The sequence below is a fragment of the Corvus brachyrhynchos genome, unplaced genomic scaffold (assembly GCF_000691975.1).
Source record: "Corvus brachyrhynchos isolate BGI_N302 unplaced genomic scaffold, ASM69197v1 scaffold216, whole genome shotgun sequence".
In the NCBI taxonomy this organism is placed as follows: domain Eukaryota; kingdom Metazoa; phylum Chordata; class Aves; order Passeriformes; family Corvidae; genus Corvus; species Corvus brachyrhynchos.
The window spans coordinates 311,516-336,548 of NW_008238443.1; the positions used below are offsets into that span (position 1 = coordinate 311,516).

Genomic DNA, 25,033 nt, shown 5'->3' on the forward strand with positions numbered 1-25,033 from the left:
AGCAGTGTCTCAGATGCCTGAAACTCCTTCAGCTTTCTGATTTAGTAGAATGAGAAAGAAGAAAGCCGAGGAGAGGAAAATGTAGCCTTTCAGAAAACATTGTGTCCAACAAGTGGTGTTGGAGAAAAAAGGAGGCAACATCCTTGCCTTGTTTTCCTGGGCTGTGTCTTCTGCAGAGGAGACAATGTGATGCACAGCTTCCAGGAACACGAGGCATTGCATGGAACTGTGCCCGTGCTCAGCAGCTCAACCCTACTGGTGCACTTTGTAAGGACACAGGCAGCAGCATTACTCTTCTACAGAGAAGTTCAGCCACAGAGTAGAGAAAAGAAAAAGTCTTTGAGGATGTTGCTGGGTGTTTGATCTGGCTGAAACCTGCAAGATGTCAACGTATGTTGTGTTTCTTTGACATTCCTGTGCTAAAGGCAGCAAATATAAGGAAGTAAGCATCTCTAAGCTCCTAAGCTGCTTTTATACACACAAGTGTATAAAAATGCCTGCAATTGATTTCCTATGTTCATTCCTTCATCTTGCAAAAAACCACCAAGTATGGCACCTCCTTGCCCACAGCCACTCCTGGATTTTGATTTGTGAGCAGCAGGAAAGGCAATGAGGTGCTGAAAAATGTTTCCTCCTGCTGCACCCTCCTCACTGGGGGGAACATACCCATCACCTGAGGCACTCACTCAACTGAAGAATCTCCCAGGGGAAGGGTTCTCTGGATCTCTGATGGTACAAAAAGCACCAGCCCAATTATCTGCCAGGTAATGAGTGGTACAAGAAGTTGTAACAAGAGGAGATGGCCCATAAGCCCTTGAGGCAATGGCTTAGGAAAAGATCCATGCAAATATTCTTCCAACTTGGGAGAGTGAAGATGTACTGCTGTCCAAAGCCTTCTGCCCACACAGCAATCAGCCCACGGGTGTGCCCATGCACACCCACCCACCGTCCTTGCTCTTCTCGGCATCTCTGGGCTGCTGTTTGCACACAATTAGGGTGAATTCAACTCGACAGACCTACGAGTGGGGTGTCCAGCTTGTCACGAACGCTGATGTGGCAAGGCACAACACAGAGCTCTCAAATCACTTACATTATCACACGTGCTTTCTTTCCTGCTGGGGACTGAGGAACTCTTAAAAACACCAAAGATACAGAAAAGAGCTGCAAAGAATTGGCATCTTACTACTGCTGGTATCCTCAGGTAGGAAAACCTGTTGGGTTTTTTAAGGTTGTAACTGTCCAAAAACTAGGAAAGCTGCTCAGCGTCAGTAGCCAAATTGTAGTTTTGATGACTTGGGTCAAACTGGAGCGTTAACTGTGGACTCCAGCATTTGTTAAAATCACCTGCCCAGACTTGAGAGTCCTCCCATCTTTTATTTTGAAATATGACAAAATTGCTGATCTGCACAAAAATAGACAACTCTACATACACATCTACTGCTGGGATTCCCTGAGCTCTCTGGAGCATGACCCAGCAGTGGCTGCTGCTCGTGCCTGAAACTCCTCTCATGCCTCTCTGCCAGCCCATTTCTTGGAAAACACCCCTGTTCACCATCTCTGCCAGTGAAATTCCCACTTTGCAGCTTCCTTTTCTGCTCGCAGGTGAGAAAAGGATCCACTCCCAGCTCCGGGCTCCTCCGCAAACCAACTGCTTTCAGCAGCGCCAATCCTGAAATACCAACTTCCTTCCTTAACCTGCCCCCTGGGAGCTCACACACCAAGAGGCCTTTTGTCCAAGGACACCCACAGAAGAGCTCGAGGATGGAGCGGTCTGAAACGCAGCTCCTTCAGAGTTTAAACCTCCCTTTATCAACTGAACGCACCCCAGCCTGTCCCAAAGGGAAAGCAGGCAGGAAAGAGGAGCTCCTCTCCCACAACAGCAAACCCTGTGCTTCCTTCAGTTCCACTTGGAGGACGGTGTTTGGGAAGGAACCCAGCCCAGGGAAATGGCCTGATTTGGGAGCCCAGCAGAGGCAAGTTCCCCAAAAAGAAGGAAAAGATGCTCTGGAAACAAAAGATTATGGCAATAGTTCTGCAGAAAGAAAAAAAAAAGAACAGAAGCATTTGAAAACGTTCCCAGACAAAAAGTTCTGCCTCAACATGAAAACCCCTAAGTCTCTGTGGTGTGTCAGGAAGCTCATGAATGAACCTGCAAGGCTTGGATACACATCATTTGTGTCTGTCCCCCAGAGCACAAGCAGCTCCCCAACAAGACTTCAAGACTAAAGGACAAAGCTTCCCCTTCACCTCTCCAGACCAGCTCTAGGGAGTCTCCTTCTCTGTGAGAGCAAATGCTCAAGCCAGCACAGAGTAGTAACATGCAAAGGACGAATGCTGTAATAAACTTGGACATTGCAACCACAAAATCTTTCAGAAAGCTTTGAAGGACTCACATTTTCCTGAGCTGCAGCTGAGTAATTTCATAACTAAAAAAAGTTTTGGGGAAGATGACATTCAGGGTTCTGTTCTAGCCTCTGCTATGGTTAAATCAGAAAAAATTTGGTCATTTACATCCATGATTTGTGCTTTGCAAGAAAACATAATGCCAGGGATAAAGGAATAATATTTCCATGTAGTATGTAACAGCAGCCTTATATTTTTCACTAGGATGACTCACAGGGGAGGTGTGTACACACACAAGAGCAGGCTCTGATGTGGTATTAACTCTCCTCTCTCTGTTTAGGGCCCATGTAGGGAACAGCCAGCATGCGGTGTGGAACACAGCCAACGTGGGCAACTGCCACCGAAAAAAGTACATCTGCACTGATGAGGGGCAAAATGAGGTGACAATCCATCAGCACCAGGACATGCCCCTGCCGCAGGGGAGAAGAGAGACTCCGCCTTCCTTAACCACCAATGGGAAAGCAGAGTCCCTCAACACTGCGAGGACCTCAGTGCTGCAAGAGCTGGAGGAGCTGGAGAAGCAGATCGAAATCATCAAGCAGGAGCTGCAACTCGCCATGGACAGGAAATCAGAGCTGGAAGAGTATGCGAGGACCAACAGGACTGCAGAGCCCTAGACCAGCATAGCTGGGCCCTTTCCCTTTTCTTCCTTTCTCCCCTTCCTCTGTAAAATTTGTAACACACTTTTGTAATGCCAGAAAGGGGTGCAAAAATAAAGCAGGCAATAAGCTCTTCAGGAGAGCAGAATTGCAGCAGCCCACAGCCACTGCCACCCTCCTGAGTCCTCCTCCTTTCACAAGTTTCTTATTCTCCTGGAAAACACCAGCCATTCCCCAAGGGACTGGAGAGACAAGGAGCATCCCAACAGCGAGAGTTCCTTGTTCCTCTACCTGACAGTACAGTGAGGTTCCACTTTTTTAGCCCTTTCTGTGCATTAATTCAAAAAAAAGAAAAAGATACCAAAAAAAAAAAAAAAAGGTTTAAACTGTTCATTGGAAGTATGTCCCTTTGTTGGTACATTTTTGTTGTGTTCTGTATGGGTCTAGTCTCTGTTCATGTGAAGGCTCCTCACGGATGCCTCTTTATGCCAGGTGCTGTTGTGTGTTGGCAGTCCCTTCCCTCCTGGCACAGGCTCACAAGACAAATTCCTGGTGGCAAACCCAACACACACCATTCCCTCAGCTCTGTCAGCACAAATGCAGAGGTGGCTGCTCTGAGACTGGTGAAGGAACTCACCCAGCTTAAAAAAACTTGGCAAAAACCAAACCACCACCTCTGTCTGCCTGTGAGCCCAGGATGGGCTTCCACTCCCTCCTAGAGAGAAGCTGTGCAAACACTGCACTGGCCAAGTGAAGGGATGGATTCACAGTGGCACAAGGCAAGGATGAGAAGGGAGAGGGGGCACTACTGTAAATCAGTATTTACCTCAAAAAGTGAAATATTTGCCAATGTGAAACTACTCCCTTAATATTCTCTGAAGGTGACAATAAGGTCCTTTCTCACACATGAGGTGACTTAAGGGGGCTCTGGATTGTGATTTATTCAGTACCAAGGTCCTATCAAAACCAAAAGGAGTCACCAAAACCTCCCTGTGGATGAATGAGAGTTGTGGTTTCAGAGGCAATGTACTGAGTGGGGCTCTCTCCCTCCTGGGTGATGAGGGGAAGGAAGGGTAAGCTGTTCAGCATCTGAATAAACACTGCATCAACCCAACTGACTCTGTTTTTTAAATAGGGTTTCTACCAATTTTTAAAAACCACTTCCCAACGTATCCTGTATTACAGAGAAGAATGTTTGTAATACTGTCCCTTAACTCTGGTCTCCCAGATACATCACCCAAATCATTTTTACCCTCCCTGTATCTCCAGCCACCTGCAGGAATGTTGCCCGGGGTGGTGGTAGGTGTAGTTTAAAGGCTGCAGGCAGATTGAGGAAGACATTCTACCTTTTTGCACCTCTACCTTTTGAAAACCCTTGCGCGTGAAAAGCTCTGCATCTGCACTAAAAGCTTATCACAGCGAGACCCAGACTAATTACCCTCATCAAGAGCTGATTGTCTGCTCCCTGCTCAGTGCTTGTTCTCTGCTTTGGTGTGTCTGCTCCTTCCAATGCAGTAACACAAGGAAGAGAAATTAGGACATAAAACAGGCAAGTGGGATCCACAGGCCTGCATCGTCGGTAGGTCTAATAGATCTGACATGTCACTGCTTTCCTGACAAGCTTGATAGGCAAGGCACTGAGGTGCTTTTGTTGCCTACCCTTCCCCTCCCTCCCTCTTTATAATCAGCTTTTTAGAAAGAGCTTTTTCTTTGTGTAGCATCTGGTACCTTACAACCTCCAACAGCACTTGGTTAGAACAGATGAACATTGCTCTCTTTTCATTAAAACACTAGGAAAGAAGTATTTCCGTCCAATTTTTAAAGTATTTTTATCAAGGCTTTTATGTCCTTATCTCTACGTGCATGAGCACAGAAACATATTTTTAAAAAAAAGTAACTGAAACTGTTAATGATATCTTAAACAAAAATGTTTTTCCTCAAAGTTCCAAACACCCAATCCTTCAAAAAATCAGCCTTCGTTTAAAAGCAAAAATATAAAATGTAAAAATGTCAACCACCTAATAACTACTATTAAGCAAGTGGTGGTTGTCTGAGGAGCTTCACCCATGTCAAATGCAGAATAGGGATTGCTCTCAATTACTGCAGCACCAACTGTGCCATTTCAGAAAAGACTCAAATTACTGCTGCCCAGCAGACAAACTTTGGCATGTTATTTTCTTTTTCAGCCACTGCTGCAGCCAGAGCCCCTGGGAACAGGGGATTGCTGTGGCTTTCTGCAGGACGGGGAGTACCACAGGAATGTCAGCGCCTGCAGACTGTGTCAGAGGGGCAGGATTTGAATATGAGGCCTTTTCTTTTTTGTCTGAGACAATGAACTGAGAGAACCTTTTGATAAAGAATACTTATCACCCCTTTACTTCTTTTACCCCAATACTTCTAGTTCTGAGAAATTTTAATTATTTTCATATATTCTGTTTCTCAATGGTGTAATTATAAGCAGAGAGAAGCTCAGTCACTTCCAAAATGAGCTTGAAATAAGCTATTATTTTAATGCTAAGGGAGAACAGAAGTTTCCAAAACTCCTGTGAACTACAGCAGATTGTTTTAAGTATCCATTTCCTGCCATGACCAGAGGGAACCCAACATGGCCAGCGTGCTCACAAAGCTCAATTTCAGTAGAAAGGTGATACAACAGTGACTGGGGAAGGACAGAGGGGCTTTGCAGCTCTGCTGGGGCTGTTTAGCTTGGATTGCTGTTCACAGCTGTAAAAGGAACTCTTGCTGTTGTAGCAAAGCTGTTTGAAGATGCAGTCAGTTTGTTCATGACCCAGGTCCTGGTTCTGATGAACAAGCATTTGTAGCACAAAATCTACCATCAGCATTAACACACCATTCTTTATCCAAGTTGGTGCCACAACCTGTAATCCCAGGAGCAACTTCCAGTGAAAGAGGAGAGGGTTCTACTCCATTCCTTCTAACAGCTCTTACACCATGCCAGAAACTCTCAGCATTCCTTGGGAATGAATTTTTGCTCTCCTTGGAAAGGCAGGGTCATGTGCTCCTTCTCACTCTTCAGGATTCATCATCATTTACAAGGCTTTATTCATATATTCTGAATGTTTTCACAAAGATAATAATGAATAGTGTCATTTGTGATTAACTCCTTGCACTTTGTTATTTCCTGCAGGGGATACAGGAAGGCAGTACAGATTCCATGATTCAGGGAAGGGACACCCATGAGACAAACCTCTGACAGGTGCACCATCCATGAAAATTAAGTTTACAGAAAAAAGGAAAAATACTACACCCTATGAAGGAATGCTGCAAAGAAACAACTTCCCATTTTGATTTTAGAAGCACACTTCAACCAACCACAGGGAGCACTGAGATTCTAACCCACACCACACCCCTCACAAAATTCTCAGCAGCCATGATGAAATGACTGCAGAAATAATCCAGCATCCTGGCCCTCTTGTTGTGTCAGGAATGAGGTACTGGGGATACAGCCAAAGGGACAAAAGTTGTTTTAGCTGAGCATGTTTTGCAACCAGGGGAAGGAAGAAGTTAAGCCTCTCTGCTGTAGAAGTTTAAAGCTTGTGAGAAATGTTTCCAATGCCTGGACAAAGGATGGGAGGACAAACAGGTATTACCAAGGCAAGAAACATGGAAAAATAAACCGAACAACAGCTTTAATTAGATTTTGTGCATAACAAGATTAATCTTTGTGGTAAAGTTGCAACAAAGGAACCCCTAAAAATCCTTTTCTGATAAGGACAATGACAGCAATGCCTCAGCCTAGGGGGAAGGTGACTGCATCAACCAGGGCTCATCAGTGGAATGCTACTTTCACAGAGTCTCCAGCGTCTTTCCTTTCTCCTCTACGGGATCTTTAGATGTGTCTGTCTGGGGCAAGGGAGGATGTTTCCTAGTGCATCAGCCCTCAGAGGTTCTTGCCCTGACTCAGGAAGATACACACCTAAGGAGTTGCTACACTGAGTCTATAGATTCAGTTATTTGGCCTCTATTTGGCCTGTTAATTGGGAAACTATTCACCCACAGGAGCACTGCCATACCTTGCTGGGATTTAATTAGCATCCAAAGCAGACCTCTCAAATAAAACTCTCACTAATCTCTGCTGCACCTCAGTTTCCATCCCGTCAAGGCAGGACTTCAGCTGGATGTTCCCACCTAGGCAGTGTGGAAGCAAGGGATGGGGAATTTCCTCTCAGGCACAAAGAGCACATAAAAACCGAGGGCAAGAACAAAGGGAAAGGGGCAAGAAAGGAACCAAGATCTGGAGTCCGTTTCCTTCGAAACCCTGAACGCACCTCCCAGGAGACACTGCAGATCAGGTGGCAGAAGCTCACAGAGCGAGGGAGGCTGGCTCAGCGCAAGCAGGGCCTCTGTGGGGGCCTCAGCCGATGTAGATCCTGTGGAAGTCGTTGGCCCCGAAGGCCGCGTTGCACTTGGGGCACTTGCGCTGCCGGGTGTCGTAGCGCGTCTTCACGCACTCGAAGCAGAAGACGTGGAAGCACTTGGTGAGCACCGCGTCCTTCTTGCGCATGTTGCAGCACGGGCACGTCAGGCGGGCCTGCAACACACACACACAGAGCTGTGAGGGGCCCTGCAGCACACCTGCCGTGCTCAGAGATGGCTGAAGATGAAGGTCCTTCCATTCCTCAGAAGGACAGTGTGGTTTCTTCAATGCCAGAGTACAGACAAGAGATGTCAAATACTGAAAGTGTGCCTTACAGACCTTCTGACTGAAGTCAAAAGGGAAGTTGATAGACACAGATACCTTGTAATCCTTGATTTCCTCCATCAGGATCTCATCACAGTTGGGAACCATGTCAGGCTTCTTTGTGGTCTCCAGCTTCCTGCGCAACCTAGAAATATCCTCCTGCATAAAAACAGGACACCAAGTGAATGAGCAGTACATTCTCTGTCACAGCTTCTTCAGGGACCAAAGAGAACATGCACCTAGCTAAGCCATGCCACCCATAGTTTCATCCCCTATAATCCAAGAAACAACATGATCATCTGATGCCGCAGTTATGAGTGGACAACACCTGAAAGAGCCAAGACCTGATGAAGCCGAAATCGAAGTGAAACTGGACACCAAAAGAGTAGTTTAGCTGAAATCCTCTCCAAGCTCAATGTACAAGGAGAAGGACACTAAAGCAGACAGATATTGAAGGACTCTGCATAGGATAAATACCTCAGCCCTTTTGAAGTTGAACATCTCTTTCTCTCTAGTTACTCTGTTTTCCACAATCTCCTCCTGAAAATCATGTAACTTCTTCTGAGCCAGCTCCAGCTGGGCCTTCAGATCGTCTGCAAGCTGGGCTGCATCCATGGCCTGAGAAAGAAAACCAGTATAGAAGTACCAAACACAGAAGAACAGCTCTAGTGATTTCCAGTCCCTTCTTATAACCTTATTGTTAGAAAGTTCTAAACATTTAGCTTCAAGATTCCTTTCAGCAGAGCCAAACCTTGTCACACTGCAAAGCATGTCACTTAGAAAAACACTCATGAATACCCATCTTCTTAATATATTTTCAGCCTTCCAGCTTCCACATTTTCTCTATTCAATGGTTCAGAGGCAGTTCTATAGCTGAACTAGATGCAAGATACCTACTTCTAACAATCTCTCTTCAACAGTTCTCCTCCAACTTTATAACCAAGTTCCCTTAATACCACTAATTGTTGTACTAAGCACAGGTGACTGTTGAATTCTCTCCAGCTCCTCTACACAGTGATATTCCTGCTTTCCTTTCTGCCTGTTCTAATGTAATTTCTGCATTTCTACTAAAACTTAACAACATAGGCAGCATCAACCAGAAGACTTAAGTCTTATTTTACCAGTAACACACCTACTTTATTGATCTTAGGCATTTGTTAAAAGTGTTCACATTCCCCAGCTGTATTTTCCTTTTACTTATCCCATCTTTCGTACAAAAGCTTTGACCCCAGTTGACTTCATCTGGCTGCTGTCTCTTTTTTCACCATAGGTTTCCTATAAAGGCACCTTACTTCTGCTCCCTAATTAGGCTTTCACAAAAACACATATGACCTGCTCCTCCTTATCAAAGGAAAACATCAGTCTATAGTACTTTAATCATAATTCTTTCCAGGACTCCTCAGCCTTCTGATATACTCATCCAAAACCAGGGAATACCATGTTCTGTAATACCAGTGGGAGCTCAGAGCCCTCTATGCCTCCCACATGGCAACAGCTCCCCCTTACAACCCAAGAGGAAATGAAGCCATCACTCACCTTGCGTTTGTTCATTTCCAGGGCCTGTGTTCGCAGACCCAGCTCCTTCTCTCCTGTTCCAATACTGCTCTGCAGTAAGTGTTCCTTCTCCTCCAGCTTACGAACAACCTGCAGCTGGGCATCCACCTTGGAAAGGGAGAAAGTACAGAAGGTATGAATGCATGCTCTGTGGGTCTTCAGAGCTGTCATTAAAGCTGCAGGCTAAAACCACCCCTGCCTCCCCGTCACCAAGGAGTACATCTTCAGCTTGCCTTTTTCTCCCTGAACAGCCATGCCTGTATCCAGACAGCTGTACCCAGATCTCTCCGGTCAACAGTTTGAAACTCAGCAGTCAAATATTTGCAACAAAGATGTCCTAATTTTTGGACAGTGGCTTAAAGAATTGCTGCAAGGCAGTAAACAATTCACCAGTGCTTCCAAGGATGACAGGATAGTGTCATAGAACGGTCTGGACTGGAAGGGACCTTACGGATCATCTAGTCTCAAACTCCCTGAGATAACTTCCACTAGGCCAAAGTCCCATCCAAGCCTGGCCTCGAACACTCCCAGAGATGTGGCATCCACAGCTCTGGGCAACCTCTAGGAGTGCCTCTGCATCCTCTGAGTAAAGAATTTCTTCCTAAATCTAATCTAAACCTACCCTCTTTCAGCTTAAAACCACTCTCTCTTGTCCCATCACTATACGCTTGTATAAAAAGTTCCTCTTCCTCCTTTTTCTAAGCACTCTTCAGGTACTGGAAGGCTACAATGAGGTCTCCCCAGAGTCTTCTCTCCTCCATGCTGAACAACCCCAGCTCTCTCAACCTATTCTTGTAGCAGAGGTGCTTGTCTCTTCTCATCATCTTTATAGCCTCCTCTGGACTCTGTCCAACAGGTCCACATGTCTTTCCTGTGCTGAGGACCCCAGAGCTGGATGCAACACTGCAGGTGGGGTCCCATGAGGGCAGCCTAGAGGAGCAGAATCCCCTCCCTGAGCCTGCTGCCCACGGTGCTTTGGATGCAGCCCAGGATGCAGTTGGCTTTCTGGGCTCCCAGCATGCGCTGCTGGGTTGTGTCCAGCCTCTCATCCACCAGAATTCACAAGTTCTTCTCTGTTCAAATGTTCTCAATGATTTCTTCTCCCAGTCTGTACCCATGTCTGAGATAGTTCAAACTGAACCATGGTTTCCAACTCCTCCTGCTTGTTACCAATATATAGAGGTATAGGTAGAAGTACCATTACAACAGGAAAATGACTTCCCCCTTTCCCTCACCCATCTGCTCTCCATAGCAGTGAACCTGTAGGACATTTTAATGCTCATACAGCAGTCTCAGTTTCTTACTAAGACAGGCCCCTTTGAAACCTGATGCATTCCTAGGCTGGTGAGAGGAACATTCTCTCCTGAACTGATTTTGGTGAGGATAGTTAATTCTCTTCATAGCAGCTCACATGCTGCTATGTTTTGCATTTTGGAGAAAACAGTGTCAATAACACATCACTGTTTTGGCTGTTGTTGAGCAGTACTTACACAGCACCAAGACCTTCTGTGTCTCATGCTGCTCCCCAGCATGCAGGCTGAGGGTGCCCAAGAAGCTGGGATGCCACACAACCAGGACAGCTGATCCAGCTGGCCCAAGGGGCATTCCATACCCTACAATGCTGTGCTCAGCAGTAACAGCTGGTGGAACAGAAGAAGCGGGAGGATATTCAAGACTGCATTTATTAAATAACAGTAACGCATGATGAAGCCCTGCCTTGCTGGAGATGGCTGAACTTCTGCCTGCCACAGGAAGTAACAAATTAATTAATTTCTTGCTTCGCTTGTATGGACATCTTTACTTTAACTGTTTAGCTGCCTTTATTTCATCTCACCTGTTCTCACTTTGACCCTTCTGATTCTTTTCCCCTTCTCCTCAGGGGGGAAGTAAGCAAACAGCTGTGTGCAGCTGCCTGATACAGATAACCCACAACACCTCCACCCTCCCCAACAGTTCTCTTGTCCTCTCTCCTTTTTCCATATTACCTGTGTTTTCAGTGTCAAAACTTGGTCTGCCAGCTCCTCCTTTTCCTCTTTCAGCAGCTTGTGGATCTGGTTGGACTTGATACGTTCTGACATCAGCTTGAAGTTGGCATCATCCTTCTCCCGCAGCTGCTGCATCAGGCGGATGTTCTGCTCTTGCATGTCTTCAAAGGCTTGGCCTGTGACATCCATTTCAGACAGCAGGGCCTCTTCCTCCTGCAGAAGAATCACAGGCTCTGGCAAAACTGTCACCTGGTCCCCCTACAGTTACCCTGAACATTTTACTCAGAGACACCAAACCTAGTAATGGTGTCAGGAAACAGCATCATCCCAATAACCAGAAAAAGGTAGTCCCTAAAAGTCCGCACCACAGCAGAGATACTCTGAATTTGAAGGTGTAGAGAAAAAATGGTCACCTGTGGCTTGTCTGGCAGAATCAGCTTTGACAAAGGCATTGCCAGAGCTGGGCAGAAACCAGCTCCCAATTTCCAGCAGCTGAACAGCTGTCAGATACACCAGGCCAAAAATCCTACATGTGGACAGCTTGACAGTTTCCAGCTAACCGGCTGCCAAGGCCCTTAAACTCTCTTTGGCCACTTCAGCATTGACAACGTAGAGCAGCTCTGCTCTAAAGAATCTGAATTCTAAAAAAGTACACGTCAATTCATTGGCTTGCCTCTACCCTACTGAGGTGGTCCTGCTCTCTCATTGGATTAAGCCTTTTTTAGCAGAAGGTATGTACCAGTTCCATGCAAATATATTCACTACATGAACTGAGGAGATAATAACTTTTTAAAAGAAATTGTAACCTCTTCCCCTAATGGCTGATAAAGCCATTTCTCCTCTGTGTGCTTCATCAAGGCCACACGTTTAATTGCTTATTTAATGTTTAATTGGTATTAAACATTTCCTACCATCGCCTGCCTGTGATACACCAGAGTTGAGGGTTGAGGGGGTTATTTTGTTGGTGGTTCTTTTGCCTGTTCAGTTTTCTTTCCCTTGGGTAAACAAGAACCAAACTCACATCTCTGGCCCATACAGATATAAATTCCTTCTCTTCCCAGATGTAAACTGAAGGCAGCTCCTTCACAGGTCATCCAGCCAAAAAAGAACTCATCACAACCTTCTCACCTGCTTAGCCATGGCTAGTTTCTTCTGTAAATATTCAATTTGTTCCTCCACTGCTCGGATCTTGCGGAGAGCATCCTCATCAGCCATCTTTTTACTCTCCTTTTTTTCCTTGTCTTCCAATTCTTTCACCCTCTGCCTCAGCTCTTCAAGCTACAAGAACAAACCAGAAATGACATTAAACACAAGGATGTACCCTGAGCGTGTTAAGAGCCTGTTTTCCCCATAGCTCTCTGAAACATTCAGGACTGCCTTCAAAGCATGGCAAAAATAAACCCCATGTTATTTTGACAGAGTATTACTGGCAGATGTACCATTGAGATGGGCTTGAAGCCCCAGACCTTGACCTCAACACCTCTGAAAATTTCACAGTATCTTTCACCAGAGTAGGAACATGAGTCTCTTGCAATTGCACATGTATGGATATGTGGACTGAGTGCATCTCCTCCTTTAAGGGCATCTGGTCAAGGACCTTTTTCCATACAAAAAGGAGGTAACAGGAAAAGGAGGAAGTAAAATAAAACATATAGAGACACAAACTTGGCAGACAAATGATGAGGGAGGCAGTGATGAGAATGAAACCTGGTTAGTCACACTAACTGATGAGAGCACAAGAGAGTGTGAAAATGTTTGTTCCATTGAGGTTACCTGAGTGTGGGAGAAGGAGAAAACCAGAAACAAAATATACAGAGACACAACCCCAACAAAACAAACACAGAGACAAACGGAGGATGCAAACCTCTCCAGTAACAACATTTGATAGGCTTCCACGAAACTACAGGGATCACTTCCAGGAAGAGCAACTTGGACTTTGTAACTGATGACACTGTAAACCAGGAATAGCTCCTGAACTGGGAGGGCTGTGGGAATCAAGAGCTGTTCAAATCCAGAAGAAACGTGCAGGGAAATGGAGATCAAGAATGAACAAACTGGGGTTAGACAGAGAAGGGTATAAAAGGAGCCAGTCACATGTAAAATATGGGGAGTCAGTACACATTTGTCTGGCTCAGCCTTGCACATGATCATCACAGCCTGTCCTGTCCTATCTTCTTGTATCTTTTTATTACACATTTTCTTAAGTATCACTGTGTAATCAAATGTATATGTGCTGCACAGAGTAAGTGCTGCATACAAGTGAGACCTGCTTGTGAAGAAGAGGGGCTTGAAACCTCAGGGGTACCAAACAGAGGGACATGCTGTTACTTGAGGGATCTGCAAATGTGTCTGTGCTTGTGAACCTAGAGATTGTTGTGTGCACATGCCTACAGTAGCAACTAGTTGCTGTTTATCTCCAGACCATTCCAATTTCTAAGTGACAAAGCTGAGAAGACTAATTCAGTTTTGAAGAGAGAAACACCACAGTTCCACTGGAGAGTATCTGAAAAGAAGTTTAAGTAACACATTAAAAAGAAAAAAGGAAGAGAAATTTGAAATACCTCAGCTTTTGCCTTCTTCTCAGCTGCCATCAGCTGTACTTTGTCTCTCTGCTCTTTGGGGGCAGAGCGGTACATATCTAGAAGGAGTTTCATCTCCTTCTGGCTCTCCTGGGCCTTCCTGGAGAAAGGGAGACAGACCACTGTGAGAACACAGCAGGAAAGCCACACTTGGGCAGCCAGCATGAGAATCTGACACTATTCTCTCCATCTCCCACATGGATGTGGAGTCATCTTATCATGGTAACCTAAAACAGCAGATGAGAACAGGCTGGAAAGAAATCAGGCATATGGGTTAAAAAGCAATTAGCGGGGTGAAGATGAAACATGTATCCTAACAATAAGCTACAAACTATCCACCTTTGCTTTTGGAACCTTTCAGGAGAGGGAAGACTGCTGCGTCCTCTATTAAAAACCTGCTGCTGTGAAGTTTTATGCAATTGTTATGACAGCAACAAATAAACATTACTTGACCCACACCATGAAGTATCTGGTTTGGTAATTCATGCGTTAGGCTGTTGTAGGAAATACACTACTACATTCACCAAACCACAATCAGATACAGAGGGTGTCAAGAAACTCTGTTGGCTTCAAACTTCAGTGATGCTAATCCTGTAAAAGCAAGAACACACGAACACCCCAGGCCTGGACACTGCTCCCGCAGAAAAGGGAGAGACAACAACTCTTACTTGAGCTCAGCCTTCAGCTGCTTGATCACTTCAGCCTCCTTCTTTCTTCCATCTTCATGCTTCCCTTTCTCCTTCTCTTTGGACTCTCTCTCCTTCTCAGATTCCTTCTGCTTCTGCTTTTCCCGCTCTCGTTCCTTTTCCTTCTCTTTCTCTTTTTCTCGTTCTCTCTCTTTCTCCTTTTCCTTCTCTCGTTCCCTCTCCCGTTCCCGTCTCTCCCTCTCCCGTTCCTCTTCATCTCGCCTGGCCTTCACTTCATTAACATCTTCAGACGCAGCCTTGGGAACAGACACTTGGGCAGAAGGATCATCAGGCTCCTGTTTGATCTCTGGAGGCTCCTCCTTTGTGTCTTCAGTGCTGGACTGGGACTGTAGGAGAGCACTGCCACTGCGAGAGCGGATCTGGGGTGGAACAGCAAGAGAGATGACAAAGAAAGCACACCATTAAGTTCTTAGCCAGAAATCTTCCTTATCCCTTTCTCCCTTGTCTTCCCAGATCCATGCTTCCATGCCCCCCTTGTAACTGCTCCTGCTTTTCATGGAGCACTACACAGCTACAAAGGAAGAGCATTCATTTGGTCAAAGGAAGCAGCAGAGTGCAGAGCTCCACAGAAAATTTCACTGCATCCCGCACACCTTATCAGAAAGGTTGATATTGCTGGTGAGAGTGACAGCATTCCCCCTTCCCCTAAGCACTTTCTCCTCTTTTCTGGCATTTCCTGTGATACCTTGCTCAGGTCAGACTGGGCCTCTCTCAGTTTGCGCTTGTATCTCAACACCTCTCCCTTCAGCTGGTGGTTGTGATTCTGGAGGCTGCTGATGAGGTGACGCATCTCCCGATTAATTGGGCCTGCAAAAACAGAAACACCGCTGCAACAAATCACACTTCTGCCAACCTTCTTGAGGTCTGTCATGGAGATGGAGAACAAGCTATGTGACAATGATAAAGAACAAAGTAACACTGTTACCATTCTGCCATACAACAGAGCAACACAAAACACTTGCAGAAAAAAGTCATGCCAGTTTTATATGCAAACATAAGTCCTTGCAAATTCACAGTCCTAATTTCCCACTAACTTTACTTTTCTGCCCATGATCCTAAGGGAAATGTGTCATGCTACAAAAGAAATCTGATTTAAACGCTACTTCAGAAGTAACTTATTTCCTCTGATGAAATTTAAGAATTACTGCTTTGCTATCCAGATTGTCCTTCAAGACTTGGAAATTAATCCTCCCCCCACAAGTAATTTTTAATAATGCAAAATACCCTGTCATAAACCAAATTATTAGCAAAATGTATCTATTCTGCAGCATCTACAAAGAAGCCAGATAACACGGAACTGGCCTCCCAATAAAACAGGTGATGAGGTTTGTTTTTTGATATTAAGACACCTACCAGAACAAGTATTTAACAGTAATGAAGAGTCAACCCAGCTGTTCTAGTGCACTGTAGCCCCTAATGGGCATTGGTGGGTAGGTGGTGTTTGTTTTTAGGCATGGCAGAACAACACCATACCTGCTTGCTCATTGGCAGCAAGTGTCTGTTCAAACTCTATCCTCAACATCTCATATTCTTTGCGGACTTGTGCCAGGGTGTCCTCCAGCTGAATCACCTCAGTGCGTAGCTTCTTGTGAAGGCTGACCTCATCCCTCTGAGGAACAAAAAGGGAACAGAACTTGGTGCTTTGAACCTGGAGTATCTCTCACCTCATGGAGAGTACCAGAACAGCCTGAATTATTGCCAGAAACATAAATTTCCTGAGCATTCGCAGAGCCACACAGACCCAGCAGTGATGGTCGGTGGCATGACAGATAGGGTGATAAGAGGTGTTACCTCGATCAGTTCCACCTGGCGCTGGTGTGTGGCACGGGTGCCGTGGAGCAGCGTGCGGGCCTCGTCAAGATGTGCCTTCAGCTGGAGACTCTCGTTATACAAAACAGAAAATTGGGACTGCATGCAGCGATATTCCGGGGTCTCCTTCACAGCCTCTTCCACTGCTCGTCGCAGCTCAACCTAGTTGGGACACAAGAAAATGTCACACAAAGAAAAATTATCCCCTTGTCTTTGGTTTCTGTCTCTCAAGACAGGAAAACAGTGAATCAAGCTGCCACAAGCAAAGACAAAAGTAGAACTTCAACAGCATTGCTGTGAAGTAGGTGCAAACGATATGCTTCAGTACCAATTTTTAAAAGTCTCTGTTTTCTCTGCATGCACTTGGCTGTTTCTCTTGCACAGCCACATGACAGAAGTTTTTGACTCTTGGGTCCTGAAATAGTTTCTCTCAAAGAAATGAACTTGGAAAACATAATAAACCATAATCATCTAATCAATAAAGATGGACACATAGAAAAAGTATGAGAGAACAGAGAAAATGCATGTGCCAAGTAGGCATTATGCTGGCCTTCTACCAGTAAGACATAATGACTGACAGGAAGAGAAATGAAAAAAACCCAGAAGTATGGAACTGAATTCCTAGAAAAAAAAGTTAGCAAATGATTGTGACTAGCAGCAGTGAAACAGACATATATATACATGCATACAGCTGATCAATAATTAAAAGAAAAAAAATTGTAAGCTAAGGACCATTTCTCTCTGAACAAACTCATGTGGATAAACAGAATCCAGAGGTGCCTCAAGACAGTTCCTGGCATCAGATCTCTGTATTTAGGTTACTGAGACAGACATTTCTTATAGCTGGCACTAACCACTAAGATGATATTTAGATTATTCTCTCCATCATATACTTATCTACCACAGAGTCACAGCTTCTTGTGTTACCACCTTTAAAACATCACAAACTCATAGGCTGTTTCCTATCTATCCTCCCCACACTGGGAAAGACACAAATTCATTGACTCTTTCAAGAACCTCTTTCCCCACACAGGTTCCCTGATTGTTTCTGTTCTCTGGTTCCACTTGCACAGGGCGTGGGGAAGGTGGAAGAGGGATCAATACTTGTAAAGAGGTGACACAGTTTTAACCAGACATGGTTAAAACGTACTGAAAGATCAGAATGGGACACGGGCAGGAAACCATTACAATTTCCAACGATGACCACACGGTGTCACCAAGGCACTGAACTGCAAGTGTAGCCACAGACTTGCTGATTTGTACCTGGAACTGAGTTTAACACAGCTGAAGAGCAGACTCAGAACAGACACTGCTAACGAGGTTTTCTGGAGACCCAGCACTGCAAAGCTGAGGGCAGCCCATCACACAGAACACCTTCATCCTCACAGGTACGGATGTCTCACCTTGAGCTTTTCATTTTGTGTTGTTACTTCCTCAAGATCCTGGCGCCGTTCCTCCAATTCATTGAGGCGATTCCCAGCAAGCTCTTTATTCTCTTCCAGCTCTGCATTCATCTCCTCAAACTGTTGGGATAAAGTACTTGTAAATCCTACTGTTAATATGTCTCCTGAGAGTACTAATGAAGTATCTGTTTATGCAGTAACAGCAACTACAGACTGAACATCCAGGTAACGTGACCAAGTGAGACAGACTCTAATTCCACCAGATGTTCCATAAGTAGGGAACTGGTACACAGTCAGAACGGCTTACCCAGAGTCACCCAGATTTGTGGCACGGGATCTAAAAATCATCTAAAACAAATATCTAAATGCTGTTCAAACTATGCACGAGTTCTCCTTGACTTTGTTCTTCCCCTTGCCCACAACCCAGCTCCTGCCCTTACCTTGCGGGCATTAATGGTGATTGTTCCTCCATAGAGGCTGCTCCCAGCCCCATACACCTTGTAGCCTTTGGAATTTACCTGCAAAAAATGCAAGAGATTTCCTCAAGACCCAATTAAATACTGACAAGACTGATGCAGCACACCCAAGACCAAAGAAGGTACCCTGCAGGTTCTCAGTTCTCCCAGCACAGTACCAGAGAGGCTGTCACACACCCATCCAACACCGCCCCCGTTCCCAGGCTTCCTGGCCAGGAGGGCAGCGCTTACTCGTTCCAGGACGTCGGCCAGGTGGCGGTTGAGCCTCTGCTCCCTCTTGCGGATCTTGTCGATGTCCCACTGAAGGTCGTCAATCATGGTCTCCAGGACAGACACCCGGGACTCTGCTGTCTCCACCCTCTCTTGCAGCTTGGAGAACTGCAATCAAAGGAGTCTTTCAGCCAGCATATGGGATAGAATCAACTTTTCCTGAGGCTGCTCAGGAGTACTTTCTTTTTATTCATCATGTGCTTTTCATCTCTTGCTGTGGTGACAGACTATTTGATGAACTGTCCTGAATTTTACAGTGGCCAAATTCTAAGACAGTAACAAAAATAAGACAAAACTGAAAATGGAGAAAGAGCAGGAAGCTGGCAGAACACAGAGGCAGCCACCTCAGCTTATTCAAAGGCTTGATTTTAATCTTTTCAATCCCTATGTCATCTACTCTACAGACCACTTAAGTGCTCAGAGGTCTAACCTGAGCAAGATCACCACTAACACAATTTTTAAATGAACTGAAATATCTGCAACAAATGCTGCTAAGAATATGAATCCCTTAATGACTGGGATCATCTTGTATCTGGTATCATTACGCTGTCAAATGACACAGAGAAACCAAGGAATTCAGAACGACAGGGATGTCACCTCGAGTGTTCCAGGCGTCTACACAGCCACCTCAGCATCACGTGCCTCTGCTCTCCCCTTTTCTTTTAAAGTTCAGTCCATTCAACTCACTGACTTGCTTATATCCTTTCCTTTAGTGATGTAACAAGCCAATCAATCCCACTTATACAGAAAATCTATGCACAGCTCTCCACAACAACGTAATTTTCGTAACTTTCAAACCATGTTTTTTCTGTGCTTCTCCAAGGAAATAAACTGCTTTCCGAACTATGGTAACCATAAATTATGCTAAGCAGGACCCCAAAGCAGATTTCTTTCTCTCTCCTTTTTATACCTCCTGAGACATGATTCTGTGCTTCTCCTGAAGAACATCAGCCAGTTCCTGCAGCCGTCCATTCTCATGGGACAGGTAGGAATTAAGCTCCACTACTGCTTCTTCCATCAGTGAAATATCTGAAAGGTGCACAAAGAAAAGGAAATTAATGGAAATCAAGGAACACTGGTTTTAATTCCTAAACAGCAAAGAGAGAAAAGGAGATTTCTGGGTTTAACTTCAGTTTACTGTACCTCTCCCACAGGTGGTTCCCAAGGGCCTGATCTCCATCCACAGGGAGCTTTGACTTGCACTCCCTAAGCAAAAGGCTCTGCAGTTTAACAATGCTGCACATTTCTGACCCAGGCGCCACCCCCTCACACCAGAGATCACTTCAGCTGTGTCGGTACCAGCAACCCAGAGCACGGCCCTGGAACCCGGGACACCCGGATGCAGGCCAAATTCATGCATAAACCTGCTACAACAGGTGACAACTTGGGATGACACACCAGGTGACAACTACAGCACCTGGGTGACAGGTGAAACTACAGCACCCAAGTACAAGCTCACATGGCACCAACGTCGCTACTACAGTTTATGATTGCCAGCCAAGGACAGCAGCACTCCCCTACACCAATGCCAGACTTGGTCAGAGCACACAGAAGGCACACCAAGGATGAGCTGATATTCCAGCCAAGTTTTTGTTCAAAAGATTAAAATTCTGACCCTAAGCAAATGAAGTTTTTTAAACAGTCATCTGAGTGTAAAGTGAATCTGCTGCATTAATTTTTAGAAGCTGGTCGTTTGGCTTTCTCTGCAGAACTTTGCTACGTTCAAAACCAACAGCTACACTGAGCACACCAAAGCATTGGATGGGCACCATTCTGCTCAGAACTCAGTGGAAACCGAGCAGTTGGTTATTCCTACACCTTCTACTAAACTGCAGAGGAGGAGTCCAACATCAGTTTCCAATGCTGTTTTCACTTCTTTACTTGTAAGCATGAAGCCTTTTACGTGGTGGCTGAGGACAGCTGGATGATAAGGTTCAGCTGTGTTCTCTGACTTCTCAGGTACATGAACACACTACAGCAGAAACAAGCTGCTGCTTCTTAGCCCAGCACACTGGGCAGAGCTCTCAGCATTCAAACACAGAGGTAGCTACAATACACTTCTGGCACATGGTCCTTTATCAGAGGTTTTGATAACGAGAGTTTGGAAAGCCAGACCAATTAATTTTGGAAAATAAATGCACCTGAGAAGGAACAGACCTTAATGTTTACAGGATCAGGCCTAAGGTGGCGGCAGATGAACACTCTTGAATACTTGCCACCGGGGTCATACCTCCACTATTCAGCTTGTGAGACAGCACATCCACCTTCTCCTGCAGCTTGTCATACATTGTCACAATCTGGGCAACAGCACGGCGGGAGGACTCCACACGCTCCTGCAGCTGAGATTCTATCTCCTCACTGGTACTGCTGGCTAGAGTGGCCAGGAAGGAGAATGCTGGCTCCAGTCCTTCCCCTGGGAACATAAAGAGGTGAAAAAAAGTAAATGTGCTCTAGAAGGTAGCATATCACTGATCTGTACAATCACAAAAAAAGCCTCTGTCAGCCTTTAGAAAGCGACATCAGCATTGTCCACAGCCGAAATTCATGTTTCCCACTGTCCCCAGACAGGTGCCTCACCTCGTTCCCTCTCATCTTTGCGCTCCTGATTACTGTCAGAGTCTGGTTCAGGTTCTGGCACCACCAGTGCTTTCCTTTCAGACAAAAGGTCTCCAAGACCTTGGTCCAGGTCGAAGCGTTTAAGAATGATGCGGATATTTTCATCAAACTGAATGATGGGACAGGCAAGGCAAGACAAGATAAAGAATGCATGTGAACAAAAGGAGTGCAGTGGTACAGGAGAGACAGGAAAACAGCATGTATGAAGTAACAAAAGCTGTTACCAACCTGATTCCAGTATCGGTTGATGATCAGCAGAGAGGCATCATCGGTGGCCTGCCGGCGCTCCAGCTTCTCGATGTGCTCCCGCAGCTCATCTTCGATGGCCTGGCGCTGGTCAAGCATCTCTGCGAGCTTCCGGTTCTTGCTCTGCAGGGTCCGGATGTCCAGCTCCTCCTGGGCACAGGCACACGGGACACAGGCCAGGTCACAGAAGGGCTCATACTGACCCCAGAGACATTTCTGCCTCCAGATGAAAAAAACCTGAAGGTGGAGTGGGGGTATGCAAGGAAGACATACGGTTGAAGAAACACCACCAAGTTTAATGGTCTCCACAGTGGTGCCCGAATCTTCAACCCCTGCCTTCTTCTCCGGAGGTGCAGAAGGGCCAGGCTCTCCAGCTGTCCGTTTATTGCCAATTCCAGACATGGTTGCCAAAGCGTACAGATTCCCACCTTCTCCAAGATCTTCCTGAACATTAAAAAACACTGTTAACGAAACGCCAAACACACATCCACGTGATCAACTTGATTTGGGGTTTTTAACATGCTGACCCATCACGCTAACGAGACGACCAAAAGAGAGCACATCATGGAACTCTGAAGACTTTGAAAAGTACTTTTTGGGAGGAATGGGTTAGAAGTGGAAGACTGATAAGGAAGACTGTAAATCACTCAAGTGACCTTGCAGCTGGGAACAGCCCTAGATGAGCCACTGATCCTCTGGCAAGGGCTGAGTTTAAGGGTGCCCACATCTCTAATACTGTAGCTCTGCCCTGGTGGTGCTTCAGGGATCTCACAGGTAACAAAGTAATGGAAACAAATCTACTCCTCGTGTTCTGACTGTGAGTTTGTGCCAGCCTGTGCTGACTCACATTCTGGTCCACCATTAAGCTGTAAAAGACATCAGCGGGATCAGCGCTGCAAACAGAAAGTTGATGGGGAAAAGATCCAGTGCTCTGTAATGTTAAAATGGAAGCACTGTACCTTATCACGCTCTTTGCAAAAAAATCTTCATCCGGGTTCAGTCTCTGCTTTTCTGCATTAACAAAAATCAACCAGGTTAGACTTTAACAAACAGCTGAGATGGTGTGTATGTGGCCCCAGTTCACTTCACAACAACCGACTGAATCTACACACAAAGCCAGTCAGAGCTGAGGGAGCACCACCCTGGAAATGAGCCCTGTATCCAGAGGTCTCACAAATCCCATGGAACTGAAAAGCAACTTGGAGCCAAGCCTTGTAAGACCCATTTCAAGAGTCTTCCTATGTACCAGGAGAGATGGGAGACATGTTTGAAGAGAAACCATTCCTAACAATGCAGTCTGAAAAGCTCTGGACTAACAGAGAATCACAGAACAGCTGAGGCTGGAAGGGAGGACTGGAGGTCACCTGTCCCATTGCTCCTGGATGAAGCAGGGTCAGCCAAAGCAGGTTGCCACGGGCCCTGTCCAGGCAGCCTGAGCATCTCCAGGGACAGAAACTCAGCCACGTCTCTGGGCAGCCTCTCCAGCACTTGATCGCCCTCAACATTAAAACAGGTTTTTCTCATGTCTGAACAGTATTTCCCGTAGTTCCCTAACATATTATTGAGCAAAATTACAAGTGTCTCCAAAAGAAATGCAGTTGCTGGAGATGGAAAATGGAACCAATTAGATCTTCACTAGACATGAGCTGTATTCTTCTCCCACAGTCACTGATGCTGTGCCAGCCTCCAGACTGCATGAAAACAGAAGTGAACGAAATGCAGACCACACCAGTAAAACCTGAGTTGTTCCATTTAAGCCTAAAATGGCATTTACAGTCAAACTAGGGGTTACAAAATGAACCTTCCATTTTTAGCTGTTTGCTTTAATTAAGCAGTTCTACTGAAAGCAACAAGGCCATTGTATTTTTAAGATGAAGCTGGTACACTGCTTTGCCAAACCTCAGCATTTAACAAGCATCTCAGCTTGGCATTGCCCTTCATCATATGCAAAATAATATAAAGATTATTTCTAAGTGAGCTGCTGAAACAGCACATATGGTGTTCCTGTGAGGTATCTTCTAACATAAGCATTACATTGCATCTCAAATTAAAAGACAAAGGCAACCGCCACAGAACCATTTTCCTTCCAGCACTGACTTCAGCTGGAATTCCAAGAGCTCTGGAAGGGGTGGGGATACAGCTGTCACTGAAAACATCTCATCTGTCCCCTGTCAGTCCAGCAAGCCACCAGTGACCACTGCCTTTCACACTTTTTGTCCATGGACAAAACACCCCTTCCATCGCCTCCTGGCACCACCCCCCTCAGCTCCAGCTCCCCTCTCCCCACCTCCTCACATACTGTACACCAGAACCCAACCCATTCATTTCTCATGGCCACAGACCCTCTCTTTCACAGAATCCTTTAGAATGGGGAAAACCTCTGAGATCGAGTCCAACCTCTGAACCAACACCACCTTGTCAGCCACACCATGGCCCCGAGTGCCACGTCCAGCCAGGGACAGGGGCTCCTCACCTGCCTGGGCAGCCCCTCCCAGTGCCTGACAACCCCTTCTGCTGCTCACACACAGAAGAGGTAAAGAACTCTAAGCAAGACTGTACACTTCTTTGAATGTCAGATTTATTTCCTTTTTGACATAAAAGAGCTGATCTACTCTGCTAGCTAACACAGTAAATTTTACTTACCCTGTATTTGCTTAAAAAAAAATGGATGTCTGATGACAAGCCCTACAGATTGAAATTCAAATTAGATCTTCTCATATACTACCATTTTACAACTAAATCTAAAAGTCTCAAGGTTTTATTACACTTGCCACCATCAGCTGTTCCTGCCACAGTACAGAAACTACACCGCACACATACAAACCTGTATTTATGCACAGACACAGACTCACAGAAATAAAAGCACCGTGGAGTTTTAAAAGCTGCTGTTTGAGCTTATACTCCCCAGCAGGAACACAAGTCAAACAGTGTTCCATCCACAAGCCTAATAGGGATTTTTTCACGGCTTCAGGTCAGGCTCATCAGGAATATCTTAAGCATGGAAGGAGAAAGGGGAAAACTGCCAACCCCCTGCTCTGCCTGGCCCTGGTGAGGCATGGCTCAGGGGGTGCTGTGTGGAGTTCTGGACTCCTCAGTACAAAGACAAGGAGCTGCTGGAGAGGGTACAGCGGCAGACACAAATATGATGAGGGCTCTGGAGCATCTCTTTTATAAGGAGAGACTGTGAGATCTGGGCCTGGTTAGTCTGGAGAAGAGAAGACTGAAAGAGGATCTCATTAATACATACCTCCAAGGTGAGTGCCAAGAGAGTGGTCCGGACTCTTTCCAGTGCTACCCAGCAACAGGATAAGGAGCAGTGGCCATAAACTAAAACGCAAAAAGTCCTACTTCAACATGAGGAAGAACCTCTCTCCATTGAGGGTGGCAGAGCACTGGAACAGCTGCCCAAGGACGTCATGGACTCTCTCCCCTCTGGAGACATGCCAAACCCACCCGGATGCGCTCCTGTGTCACCTGCTCCAGGTGACTCTGCCTTGCCAGGGGGGTTGGACTGAGTGATCTCAACCTGAACGATTCTGTGATTCAGCTTCCCACACACACCAGCCGCTCCCACACCTCCTCCGCTCTCCCACATCCCGCGGGGGTCCCGCCCCTGCCCCCGGGATCTTCCCACAGCGCCAGCCGGACACGCCTCGAGCCGTCCCTCCCTCCGCGGGTGTGCGG

At 45.9% G+C, this 25,033-nt stretch overlaps 2 protein-coding genes across 5 annotated transcripts in view; one reads left to right on the forward strand and one right to left on the reverse strand.

Moving 5' to 3' along the window:
- The window catches only part of GRIN3A (glutamate ionotropic receptor NMDA type subunit 3A), a 45,765-nt gene extending 41,649 nt beyond the window's left edge, over window positions 1-4,116 (forward strand). Inside the window, exon 9 of the mRNA XM_017736646.1 lies at window positions 2,684-4,116. Within this exon, the coding sequence (XP_017592135.1) occupies window positions 2,684-3,020 (337 nt within the window). The 3' untranslated portion in view covers window positions 3,021-4,116. The remainder of the gene's footprint in view (window positions 1-2,683) is intronic.
- Window positions 4,117-6,047: 1,931 nt separating this feature from the next.
- On the reverse strand, window positions 6,048-25,006 carry RNF20 (ring finger protein 20). Of its 4 annotated transcripts, none has more exons than XM_017736642.1 (21): window positions 24,803-25,006; window positions 24,597-24,676; window positions 21,623-21,793; window positions 21,332-21,499; window positions 21,065-21,212; window positions 20,718-20,900; window positions 19,398-19,516; window positions 18,449-18,595; window positions 18,182-18,259; window positions 17,742-17,861; window positions 16,321-16,500; window positions 16,003-16,138; window positions 15,215-15,336; window positions 14,491-14,888; window positions 13,805-13,922; window positions 12,372-12,521; window positions 11,244-11,456; window positions 9,241-9,366; window positions 8,182-8,322; window positions 7,762-7,863; window positions 6,048-7,554 (listed from the first exon to the last, which is right to left on the reverse strand). In XM_017736642.1, the coding sequence occupies exons 1-21, from the start codon at window positions 24,942-24,944 to the stop codon at window positions 7,378-7,380; spliced, it is 3,219 nt and encodes a 1,072-aa protein (XP_017592131.1). In that variant the 5' UTR covers window positions 24,945-25,006; the 3' UTR covers window positions 6,048-7,377. The 4 variants fall into 4 exon arrangements, with proteins under 4 accessions (XP_017592131.1, XP_017592133.1, XP_008633773.1 ...); XM_017736644.1 differs by lacking the exon at window positions 24,803-25,006 and adding an exon at window positions 22,309-22,360 and having other exon boundaries at window positions 21,623-21,789; window positions 24,597-24,785; XM_008635551.2 differs by lacking the exon at window positions 24,803-25,006 and adding an exon at window positions 22,309-22,360 and having other exon boundaries at window positions 24,597-24,785.
- Window positions 25,007-25,033: the final 27 nt, after the last annotated feature.